This window comes from Sturnus vulgaris, chromosome 1, assembly GCF_052056855.1.
Source record: "Sturnus vulgaris isolate bStuVul1 chromosome 1, bStuVul1.hap1, whole genome shotgun sequence".
Lineage (NCBI taxonomy): Eukaryota > Metazoa > Chordata > Aves > Passeriformes > Sturnidae > Sturnus > Sturnus vulgaris.
The window spans coordinates 58,848,958-58,861,911 of NC_142243.1; the positions used below are offsets into that span (position 1 = coordinate 58,848,958).

General features: G+C 40.3%; 1 protein-coding gene across 3 annotated transcripts in view; it reads left to right on the top strand.

The window, feature by feature from the left end:
- GLI3 (GLI family zinc finger 3) overlaps positions 1–12,954 on the top strand; it is a 204,830-nt gene that overhangs the window by 158,933 nt on the left and 32,943 nt on the right. For 2 of the 3 annotated variants that reach the window (XM_014883474.2, XM_088167648.1), the window contains 3 exons: positions 2,590–2,806; positions 4,252–4,368; positions 5,647–5,787. In XM_014883474.2, the coding sequence (XP_014738960.1) occupies positions 2,590–2,806; positions 4,252–4,368; positions 5,647–5,787 (475 nt within the window). The remainder of the gene's footprint in view (positions 1–2,589; positions 2,807–4,251; positions 4,369–5,646; positions 5,788–12,954) is intronic. The other variant, XM_014883475.2, reaches the window with a different exon arrangement.

Consider the following 12,954-nt stretch of genomic DNA (forward strand, 5'->3'; position numbering starts at 1 on the left):
TCTGTCCAGCTGTGTCTTAATGCATCTGCTGCTGCTGTCACTGTTTTTCCAGTAAGAACCTCTAGCTAAGATGATGTCTGTCTCCTCTATAGTACTCTACAAATTTGTCAATGCCTGGCTTAGCTTCCCCTTTCTGGATACTGTTGTACAATGTGAAAACAGATGTAGATAATAAGGACATCACTAGGAGGTAAAATCTATCCTTTTAGTGGAGGGCATTTTAATTTATGTAGGGAAGGGAATAGCAGGTATACTTACTTAATGTTTAAGCACTGCACTGTTTGAGTCATATAATTCTCATTTTACCATGTAGGGTCTGAAGGACATGATAAAAGTTTTGAACCTGGACTTGTCAAGCTAGATATTGTTGTGCATGGTCAAATGAAAAAAAAAGTCAAAAACACCCCAGAACTCAACCTTGTATTTCCAAAGGCTGCTATGCACTTGGACCTGCCAATGAAATCACTCCACTTACTTTTTTCTTTTAAACTGACTCATCTGAAGGTTGAAAGTGTCCTAGGCTTTAATCACTCACAGAGAAATAAAACACCTCATCCAAACTGTTTGTGTGTCCTGTTTGTTATCTTGGTGAATTTGCCAGCGTCTTCAGGATGGTGCCTTCTAGTGTTTGAGTGTATGAGGTGAACTCACAGTGTATGTGTGGAAGCAAAAAACACCAGGAATATAGTAAGAGGCTTTTTTTTCAACCTCATGTATGGCAGTGTAATTGTGTGTTTTTTAATGAACAGACCAGAGTAGTTACACTTGGTAATGTTTGTTCACTAAAAAGGAAAAGGGGTGTTAAATCATTATGTTCTTTGATGAATGGCTTGTACACTGAAGAATAAATTGAACAAACTGGCATAGAGCTCAGTGAACATGAAATCAGCTATTAGAAGAAAGCTTGTGAACAAATTCTGAGCCTGATATGCATCTTTTGATTAATGTCCTATTAATCATCCATAGTGGCTACCTTAGCTAAGTCGTGCTGTAATCATTCATGGTTGCTTACAGGAACACTAGCAGAGACTATAGAGCTTCAATAACTGAATATTATTACTGATTTCTCCCTAACTCTTGCTGTGAACAATTACTGTTTTCACTACGTTTCTGCCTCCCATTATTAGAAAGAATACAATGCAGAATGAAAAGAGAGTTCCTCAAAGACCAGTAAAATTCTCCCAGGGTATTCTTAATGATATTCTGTCCTAAATGGGCAAACTATTGTAATGCAGAGTTCTCACCAGGAATAATAGTAATGTAATCACATTGAAGCTGTCTTTTTATGAACTGTAGTCAAACAGACAAAATGTATAGTCATATTAATGAACACGGAATTTCCGTAGAATTATTACTTGAAATGGTTGAAATTATTTTGGCTTTTTGTATCACAGTATTTTCAGTTAATGCACTTAGCAGCAGCAGCAATTAAGACTCCAGACTGTTAATTTGGATAAATTTGACATTAGAAGAAGCCTTGATTCTTGGAAGGTATAATGCCCATACCCCTCTCCTTTGAGACCAAATGTTTTATATTCCTGTGGCTTTTTTGAACTCTAGTCGTTCAATGTATTTTTTTAATCAATGAATATTATTTTTCTTTTTTTTTTCCTCCTTTATAATTGAAAGTCATTGGCAAATATTTGCAGGAGGATCTCTTACTCCTGTGTGTGAAGATTTAGTTCCACACCATTTATTTCTCAAGTGTGACACAAAGAATGCTTTTGCACTACCCACAACATAGGTCCTTAGATGGCAGTGTAATTTCCTCCTAAATCACTGTGGTCTGGGAAATACGGAGAAGTAATGAAGTGATGACAGGTATTAACATGCATAATGGGCTTTAATAGACATTTAATGTTGTTTAACTGGAAGAAGGAGAAATGCTTTCCCATTGGAATATTTCTACATTGGAAGTCATTGATCACGAATTTCAGAGGGGAAAGGTTAATCCATCAGTTTCTGTAACCAAACAGCACTGATGGAAATTCTTTAGGTGACATTCTGGATGAACTGAGCTTTCCATCTTTGCAAACAAATGAGTGATATGACAAGCATGGTGTTCAGAACACATTTAACCAATTGATTTTCTCTCTTCTTGTAATAAGATCTAGAGACATATGAAAGAGTGTAGCATGAGCCAAGATTAAAGGAACTGCTTCATACACGTGAACATAGGGGAACTGCATTATCAATAAAAGTACTATAAAGCATGTAGGCACCCATTCTTTTTCTTTATATAAAGTTTGTTATTGCAATAAATAGCTGTTATTGAACTGCCTGCCTTTTATTTCAGTTTTTCTGAATTTTATTTCGGTCAGCTTTCTGTGGTTTCTGGTAGAGGTTAGGAAAAAATGTTTGTTTTGTTATGGTATCATTTTTGTACTGACTAGTAAAGCCAGAGCAACTCTGGATTTAAAATCAGGATTTATCACGTTTTGGGGCACGAAGAAGGATATGAGGGGGAAATCTGTCTTCAAGTAGTTTAAAGATGTCAAATATATTTTAAAGTTTTAATCTGTATGGTTCCTTACCATAATGATCCTCATCTTTTTCCTCCCTCTTCCCTCCTTTTTCTCCCAAATTCAGCCCTGCTCTGAGTTTCACATACCCTCCTACACCAGTATCCCTCCAGCAAATGCATCAGCAAATTATAAGTCGTCAGCAAACCCTAGGTTCAGCCTTTGGACACAGCCCTCCACTCATCCATCCTGCTCCAACTTTTCCTACCCAGAGACCTATCCCCGGCATCCCCAGTGTCCTGAACCCTGTCCAGGTCAGCTCTGGGCCTTCTGAGTCCACACAGGTGAGAGACAACAAAAGAAACCTTTACACTCCATTAATTTAAAAATTAAATAAATGGCAATGTCTCAATGGCAATTAATCACCACTGTCACTGAGACCCTTCGATAACAGTTTTCTTGTAGCTCTAGTGCTTGCAGTCACTTTATTATGAATCACAGGACTGTTGGTGCAGTTCCTGATTGGTAGTGTGCTTTTTAGTCCTCATAAATATTCCAGTGTACTGCAGCAGCTTCTCGTTCCATACTGCCTCTCCTTGATCTTATACAGGAACCTAGTAGAGGTGGGGAGTAAGAAAAAGGGGCAAAACACATCAAAACGACCAATGTTTAATCTTTAGATTAGCAGCTTCAACTTCAAATCAGGCTGACCCTAGGATATACAAAGTCGTATTCTGCCCTCATTGCCCAGCTGTGAGTAACCTGAAGCAAGTAACTCTGTGAGCAAGAGAGTAGCTAAAAAACGGTGAAAAGGATTGAAGGCTTTTTTCTCTGATTTTTGCCAAATTGGACTTACTGAGTTTGAATTAATCATTTCAGTAAGGTGCATTCCTGAAAGCTGGGAATGAGCAGCAGTGAATCAGGCTCCTAATGTGGAGTTTATCATGGTTTGTGATTTGCCTGTTATTAACTAGTGCTCTTTGTTTCTAGATGACCTGGGATAGGTTATTTGTCAGTCTGGAAGCTGTTTATCTCCTGACTAGCTTTTACAAATACAGAGGAAGAACATACTGCTGTATTGATTTTTTTGTGGGGTCCCTGCAAGTTCAGATATCTGTAAAAGATCTCTGGATTCCTACAAGATCCATTTGCAGGTGTAGATGATGGTGTTCAGTCGAGCACAACAAGAGAAAAACAAGATTCTGGCCTGTTTATGTCAGCCATTTTGCTATTAACTTGTGAGAATCTAGGACTTCATCTGGGATTTTTTGGCTGAGTCTCACACTAGCGTTTGGTTCTTCTTCCTATCCACCCATTATAATGGGAAACATAGTGAAGAAGCTGAGATCTTGTGTGCAGATATTACATGCAAAACCTTTCCTTAAGTGTGAAAAAATAAATGTTTCTCTTGTGTTTATTTGAGCATGCAGTGGTTTTCCTTCTCAAAATTGCCTTTCCAAAGTTGTCATTATGTGGAAAATCAAGTTCTTCCTACCTCTCACTGCTCTGACAAAACCAGCATGGGTTTGTAGCAAGCAATTACATCAAATGCTCCCCTTTCCACTCCCTCCCTGCTCTGCTACAAAGTTGAGCAATGCAGCTCTTCCATGAGTTAATGCTATGTAATTGAAGAACAATGTAATTGCATATCCAATATAATTAACAGTGCAGCTTCTCCATACAAAGTTGCTGAGCAGATGCTGCATATTTTTGTTCGGAGCCACGTATTTATCGCAGTCTAATTTTGTCTTCTTCTGGGGGGAAAAAAAAACACCCCACCTGCCTGCAGCAGAATAAACCCACAAGTGAATCTGCAGTGAGCAGCACAGGAGACCCCATGCACAACAAACGCTCCAAGATAAAGCCTGACGAGGACCTCCCCAGCCCGGGAGCAGGAAGCATGCAGGTATGGCAGCCAGGTTCCAGTCATGAACCTTCCCTCTTGCTGCTGGAGGGAAAACGCAGCTTTTCCTGTGACACGCACGTTTTCACTTTGTGTGCTGCACACACGGGCAGCTTCTGCCCGCAGCAGCCAGGGTTTGATGGCAGTGGTGGCTCCTGGGGTGCAGGGGCTGTGGCAGGATGAGGGCAGAGAGGAGGGAGGCTGATGGAGAGGCACTTCTGACCAGTCAGAGCATGCTCAACGCTCTGTTCGCCACAGAAAAGTGAACAGGGGACTTTATTCAGGTCTTTATTAAGAACGTGTTTTCTGTTCAGCAAAACTGCTTAAAGCCACCTTGACTTTTACTGGGTCTTAGCACTGTTCTGTGCTGAGACCCCAGTGTCAGGCTCCAGTCTCGTTTGCTGTACTTTCTATGCCAGTTAATGCCACTGGTTTTAGTAGAGTGACTCTTGATTTACAGTGACTCAGGGAAGATGAGAATCAGAGCCTCAGTCTTGTAAGTGAATCCATGAAAACAAAGCAGAGGTCTGCCTAAATCCTTCAGCCAGGTCTGAAATGGAAAAATAACAGGAGTGCATAATCTGAACCCAATGTTTACACTAACATCTGACTCTTACACTCAGCAAATAACAAGCTGGGGAGAATGTGACACCTGATGAACTGGAGATGGGAAATCTAACCCCAAAATACTTTCTTCCCTTGCTCACCCCTTTAATGAACATGTTAAGGGCAAGAACAGACTAACGAGTAACTCAAAAATTACCAGTCTGCTCTTGAAAAGGTTTTAGCATGCAAACCTGTTATTGTTTTAATAATGGAAACACACTGGATTACTGGTGATCCAATTTCTGTCCAACCCTAGTACTAAAATCAAATTCCAATTAATTCAACTATATTGAATAGTGCCTTTCACATTAGTGGTGCCACTGAATCATGAAAGCCAGGTGCACAAATTGCAAGCTGCTTAAATAAAGTGTGATGGAAGCCAGGCCATTATGATTTATTTTTAATTTAAATGTAATGAGAACGAAGAATTTATTTTGCATGTATAGTTTGCAAATGGCTTCTGGCTTATCAGGCCTGTTTTGGGCTTCTGTATTTTGTACAATGGAGTAGCATAGTGAAGTGAGAGTAAAAATAATCCTCCCTCCCCCACCTTCTCCACACACACACACCTCCCCATCATCTTTCTTTTAATGCTGAAGTAATTCACATTTCTTCCTCCTCAGTTTCAGAATGTCCTCTCTCTTCTTCTCACCCCTGTTTTTTTCCTCTCTCCAGGAACAGCCAGAAGGAATGACCTTGGTAAAAGAGGAAGGGGACAAAGATGAAAGCAAACAGGAGCCTGAAGTGGTCTATGAGACAAACTGCCACTGGGAAGGCTGTTCCCGGGAGTTTGACACGCAGGAACAGCTAGTGCATGTAAGTTAATGGTATTCAGGAACTAGGTTTTAAAACTACGTGACCTTTTTCATGGGGGTCAGGTTCTCTGACCCTATGCTGAGTCAAGTTTCTTAGCTAACAGAGCTGCAAACTGGAGAGGGGTTTATGAGTTTCTGAGAATAAAGAAAACTTGAAGCCACAGTGCTTGACCTGTTCAGTCAGCTAAAGCTTAGTGTAAAATTCAATAAAGTCTTCCACAGAGATTGTAATGGCTCTGATCCTGTAAGCCAGCAAACGCTATTTTGAGTTAGAGACTTTGATAGTTATTGAGTAATAGTAAGCTGGACATGAATGATTATTAACCTTTAGTCAAGTTTGATTTTTTTCTCCCCAAAGGGGCTGTAACAGTAGAAATGGGTGAGGGGAATTTTTTCCCTTCCCTAAGAGAGGTTTTGCTATCAATTTACTGTTGTGTGTAGACTGAAAGGGATTATTTGGCTAAATACATGCAGGCTGAGTTACTTCAGTCATTTTAGCAAAAGCAAACTGTATAATCTTTTCTGTGGTACATCAAATATATCCCTTGATTTTTATTCCTCTCTGTCAGCTCTCCCAAATAAACAATTTGTACTGTTTGGTAATATTGGAAGATAGAAAGTGAGCAATCAAAATTCAGAATACGACCTGACAAGTACAATACCCTGCCATTCTAACCTCCTTAACTAGAAGCTTAACTCTTTTATTTACTGGCATCATAGAACATATTGAATACTCTGAAAAGAAAAATTGAATTCCTAGTACAGAATAGAGAACATCTTCAGCAAATGAGCTGTGTGACAGAATTGTATTTAGTTTAGAAAACTGTTTAATACTTTACTGGAGATCATGCAAAATCTATTGCAGAATGTGGCTAGTACGTCTGAAATAGCTAATTGAAAAGTCCACTTTTTTACCCCAAATAAATTAAAACAAACCTGCCATATATTTCCAAACACTATGCCAAATGGTAAACTTATCCTGCAAAGCTGACTTTAGTAAAGCAATTTCAGCTTTCACTTGCTGGAATGTGAGAACCTCTTGGTGTTGCAGTTATTCATCAAGATGGATTTTCAGGTTCTTGTTATTATGAAGTAGTAGCAGCAGTAACAACAATAATGATAAATGAAAGACTACCAACAACTAAAATAATATCCAAAATGTGACATTTTTCCAAGAATTCTTTGAGACATTTTGCTCACATAATTCCCTAACATTTGAATAGGCCAAATTGAAATGTGAGGAGAAACTGTTTTGGTGTCACAGTACCTTTTGGGGAAGAAATGCCAGTGGCTTGACACATTTCAATTAAAAGATCAAATGTTGGTCTTTGAATTGATTCTGTGCAAATGGACCAAATGACATCATATGGGGCTCTGCATAGGCACAGTCTTTATATCTGCTAGCAATTGTTAAGGCTGAAGCTTTATGATGCCTGGCAAACCTTTCAGTATTCAGAAGTTATCCCAGTGATGATGATAAATAATATACACAAAAATATATGAAATAAAAGAGAAATTCAGAATAAAAGTTAACTTTGGCAATAAAAAAATGATTTTTTGATGTTCCAGGTGTAAAATTTAATGGAAGTCCACTGAACATGTTAGGTAATAGCCTGTGTTTTGTATTTTAAAGTGAATTAAATTTACATAGTGGTAGTTTACTTCTTCTGGAGTTTAATGATAAAGTTAATTTGTTGGTTTTGGTGGGATTTTCATAGCAAATCTGCCTGCATTGTAATGGTCAATAGCAAGTCTGAAAAAAGTGTATTTCTTATGCTTCTGAACAATGGCAACATCTGAAACGAGTTTCTCTGGACATAGAAAAGGAATATAAAAAGTTTTTCTATGACAGGGAGTTCTTTTTTTCTATGACAAGGCTCAGGATTCAGGTGTGTTATGATGGTGTTTAGGATTACAAGGTACAAGATTTGACTCCATACCCTGAAGAAAATAAATTCATCATGGCAACCATCCCATTTAAGTAGCACAAATCATGCTGTAAGAGTCAGCGGGATTCAGTGATGGGGCCATGGTTTGTGATTTCTTTTGCTGCTCTGGCAGAGCCCTGCTGTGGGGCCTTGAGCAAGTTATTTCTGCCCAGAATTGCAAAGGGCTTTAGACATCCAACTCTGTTTGAAAGCCTGGCCACTCACCCCAGTCTGCCTTTTGCACATTTTGTCTGCCCTTGATTGCTACAGCCCTCTGATGCACATCTGCAGCAGCTAGGGAAATGAGGTCTGGTCTCAGTAGGGCTTCATAGGAGGGCAGCCCTGGTTTCACTTGGATGTGTCACTCTGGCAGAAAGTGTTCCATCCCTGAGCATTAGGTCCTTGAAAATCTCAGCTGAAAAAGTGCTGTGCCTCATGTATGCCTCCTATCCAAATAGTATAGGTAAATCCAAGTAGATACGAATTGCTGTAGCTGCCCTAAAACCGGTGTCAGCACAGTTCTGAATGCTGTGTGTGCATGCGTGTCCCCGAACCAGGCACAGGCACAGTGTGTGTCTCAGAGCTTGTGCACATGCTTGGCTCCTCAGCCCTGACACTGTGGTAGCAGCTGGAGGCTGCCCCCAAGCCTCACGATGCCAGACACTGCTCAAACACAGGACAAGGAGTGCACCTGACGTGGGCACGAGGTCTTTCACCCTGCAGCTCTGGGGCCACGTACATCGGGCTCCTTGTGCTGTCAGGAGATACCTGATCTGGCAGCAGAGTTGTGCCACCATGCCTCTCCTGGCTGCTGCTGTTCTCCTGGTGATCCCCAACCTACAGGCAGACTCAGCAGAGCCTGAGCTGCTCCAGCTGAGCTTGAAGAACTTGAATGTTTGGAAGTAAGACACTAGACAGGATGTTAAAAATAGAGATAACCATCCGGTTTTGTTGATTCTGCTGTGGGGTAGTAATCACCAAGGCAGGGGCAACTGGCATAGATAAAGGCAATAAAGGCTTAAATTGCCCTAGCAAGACTCATCCAGATAACATTTACCATCTTTCTGTAGCCATGCATAATAGCAAGAGATCAGACCCAGAATGTCCAAGCCTTGCTTCCCAATGCACTGGAATTTTAGAGGAACACTAAGGGTGTTAAGGGAAGAGATGGAAATATGTTTCTAGCTGTTTGCTTTGTTTTGTTTCCTGAAGGGTTATGTAACTCTACGTGAATTCTAGTAATGCCAGGTTGAGTAGAGCTTCGAAAAGCTTTTCCACAATACATAGTGCACCCAGTTCATGGTATAGATGTCATTATTCCCACTATGTATAGGGTGTTTACACAGGAACATATGCATGTGTTTTTGAAAAAGGTAAATATGATTTCGTGTATATTCGGGTCATTCTGTCTTATATGCATAGTTTTGTTATTTCTTGGGGAATTTTGAGACCTGATTTACTTTGAAATCAACTATAGTTGAATCAGCATTACAAAGAGATGTGTGACATAGCACATATGAAATTGGTAAAGGCAAACAAAATCTGTGTCTAAATATGTGGTATAGCTTTACAGCAGAAATTGCAATGTTGTACACAGTAGTCAGCATTTGATGTCATTTTATGCATTTCTGTAGCAAAGTCCTGCAATTATTATTATAAAATGTGGGTGCCACTAAAAGTGTTCTTTGGTCCCAATGTTTTCTGACTGGATTTATGAGCAGAACCTGAGCTGCTATGAATAAATAACTGAAAAGCTACCTAAAAGAATCATTATTGACCCACCCAGAAGGGTCTGACACTGAAATGATTTTGGCATGGGTGCTCTTATTTTCAAGTGATATGAGCCGCTTAGAATTCAGCATGGTTAAATTTTCATGATGCATGCACCAAAAGGCAAGGTGTTAAACCATCAGACACTCTGCCTTATTTATAACACCTATCCATCCTTCCTCTCCCCCCTCCTTCTCTTACAGTTAATAGAAAGATTCATGATTCTTCATGGTTGTCTATCTAGCGTCTGACAGTACCGACTGCACTGCTAAAGCAAGTCACTATCTATAATTGATATCCTTCTATGGAATAGGGTACCGGCTGCAATTGAAGGGTTTTGCTGAAAGCTCTTAAATCCTGACAAGTTCTGCCCTTGTTCTGGTTGTTGCTGAGCTGCACTGCTGAGATCCCAGGGTTATTTGAAGTTGATGCAAAAGGGGGTGCGTGTGTTGCACATTAGCAAGACACAAAGTTGGCGAGCCACGTTAGGGCTGCCACTGCATTCTCCCACCAGGTAGTCTTATTTACAGTGCCTTGCACTCCTGAAAAGGCTGGTTACATTAATGTTTGAAATGTCTATTATAGGTTTCTTTCTTTCCCTTTTTTCTTCTCCTCAAAAAATTAAAAAAATATCTTATTTATTTTAAAGCCTCAGTTTGCTGCTGGGGTCTTTATCATTCAGCTGTTTAATTAATTTCTCTGCCTAGTGAGATATTATAATTGGGCTTAGCTGAGCTTAAGTTTGTTTTAAATATGTGGGCGCCTAGAAGCTAATAAGATATTGTATATATTTATAAATCTGCTTTTTGTTGCAGTTTGTCCCTCTTTTTCCCCTAGAAATCAGTTAAGAATAAAATATTGCAAAAGGGTTAGATGCTAAAGATAAAAGTTTATTTAAGAAAATTATCCTTCAAGGAAATGACTAAATTTATTGTTAAATATTAATACAATGGCAATCAGAAAAACACAGTGCTGCCTATTTCTCATCCCCCTTGCTGCGTAGCCTTGATGATAATTATTTTTTATTCAAAAACATGCTTGAAGAACTGTAGAGCTATTTTTTTGTTAGTGTTTTCTCCTCAACTGTACAGCAATAAAATTATTTCATTGTTGTTACATTTGATTAGATGAGATCAAAAAGCCCTAAACTATCAGCAATGACTTACATTCAGGATTCCATTTGCTGAAGTCTTCCTGCCTATTTGCAAAGCCCTGGTGACTGGAGCACTCCACCTGGCAATCCCTGGGGATTGTGCTGCTCCACTTGGTTGCCTTCTTGCACCAGAGGGCAGCTTCTTGTGTTTTTCAGATACCCACATGTTCCAAGGCATCACAAGTGCACTGAGGGTTCCCAAAAGAACCATTACATGCAGTTCTGAGACTGGAGTTTCTTAATCTTTCTGCTCTCTGTTCCTACAGAAAACAGTGAGTTCAACTCTGACCAACAAAATTTGGCCAGCAATGCATGGAGACCTACATAAACCCCAAACTGTGGCCACATCCAATCTCTGCTTAGGTTTTACAGCATCTGTAAGGTGCCTTAATCCATCGTCTGCACTGCAAAACACTTAGGAACATCAGGAGGTGAGGAACACACCATTCTGAAGGATTAGCCCTCAGTGGGTGATTTTGGGTGCCCAGAAATATGGACACTCAAAATCAATAGATTTGAAAGTCTCACTTTCTCTCTTACTGTGCTGGCTTTGGCTTGTGGCTTCTTCCTCAGCTCCTCTCCTGTAGGAGAATTGTAGGTAAGGATCAGAGAGAGTTTCACCACTCTTCTCTAAACAAAGATCCAACTGCAACAGGAGGGTAAACCAGATTAAAGCAGTATCAGCTACAGTGCAGCAGACCTGTAAGTGATGCTGAGAGTTTCACATGGACTACCCTTGCAAGAGGAGAAACTGCCCTGTAAGCAAGAGGCCCCAAAGCTGCCAAAGCCAAGGAGGTGCTGGGTGCAGCTCTGTGAGTAGGCGTCTGCACCTAAACGGAGGCATTGCACACATCTGCTCCAACAAACAGATCATCCTGTATTTGTAGTTTCTTTTTTTCTGGGTCCTAGAGGTGTGCTTGCAAACTGGTCATGGGGCAGGTGAAGTGCTATCTTTGTGAAACAAATCCCTTACAGTCCCAAAGGGGTGTAATTACACATCCCAGTTTGCATGCTTCTCAAAATACGTTCGGGTATTTACTTAATATTTAATTGTTCTTTGCAGAGGCAGTGCATTTTCATTTTAGTTTTATTTGGCTCTAGCATAGTAACAGAGAAGCCTCAGCCCATTCACAGGCTCATTGTGCATGGCAGTGACAGCCACTGCCCTGAAAGGTTCAGGAATGTTTCCTTTAAATTGAAAAGAGTAAGGACTAGATAAGAACATGAAATCCATTATTGTAATCATTTTTTCCTGACAAAAGGAGAATGTTTTACGTACATCAGCAAAGGGGGTTTTGTTGGTGGTTTTATTCTGTTTCATCTTGTTGTATTTTCTACTCACTGGGGTCTGGACCCAAACTTGGAGAAGGAGTGCTGTGGACAAAAGAAATCAGTTCTTCAAGTGAGACAAGCCCAAGGCTTGTGCTGAAAGTTGTGACATCTTGGAGAAGGCAGGGAGTTCTTTCAGTTGCAAGCAAGTGCCATGGGAAGGCATTTTTCAGTTTGTCCATCCCCTCAATATATTTGATCTTTGTAGCTGTGAGGGTACAAAGGAAAGGAAGAAGAGATTATAGCAAATAACAGACATCTGCACAGAAGTTTTTAGATTTTGAAATCTCTTCTTTGTTACCTGTTTAAAGGCCTATTTCTAATTAAGGCACCACCTTACTGTGCTGGATTATAAGCTGATGAGCCCATCCTTTTGAACTGTGCCAGAATTGTTGGATTGTTTATAGGCCAGCAATTTATTAGATGGCACAGCAAATCTGGTAAGCAGATCTGTGTCCTTGAGAGCATATTCATTTTCTCTTGGTTTCTGCCTGGGTACCTAACACAGTCTTGTTTAAATTAAACAAGTTTTTAACCCCCCATCAGAGGTGTCCATGTAAGTGCTGTTGGGTTTTAAGGTTAAGTAACCACAGATGGACCTCACTGCTGCTTTCTGGAGCCTCAGTAGCCCCCAGGCTCTGGCACGGCCCCTGCTTGTGCTTCTCAGCACATCCTTGTTCTGAGTCAGTCACCGTGATGCCCTTTGCCTCCCAGCAGTGTTAAAAGTCATTGGTGCTGCCTGTGAAGAGATCTTATTCACCGTGGGCTTGACCCAAAGGCCAGCTGTGCTTTGGCTCAGGTCCTCTTAAGCACTCCACTACACAAGTGCATCAGCAGTCTCCCTGTCTAGAGTCTGACTTTTGATGAATCACAGAGAAGAAGGGGAAAAAAATAACATGGGGATTTCTTTTTTGATAGAGAAAGGTTTACAACAAAATAAATCCACCCTAATCTGTGAAGTATTAAGAAGGGATTTAGGGAGAGAAAT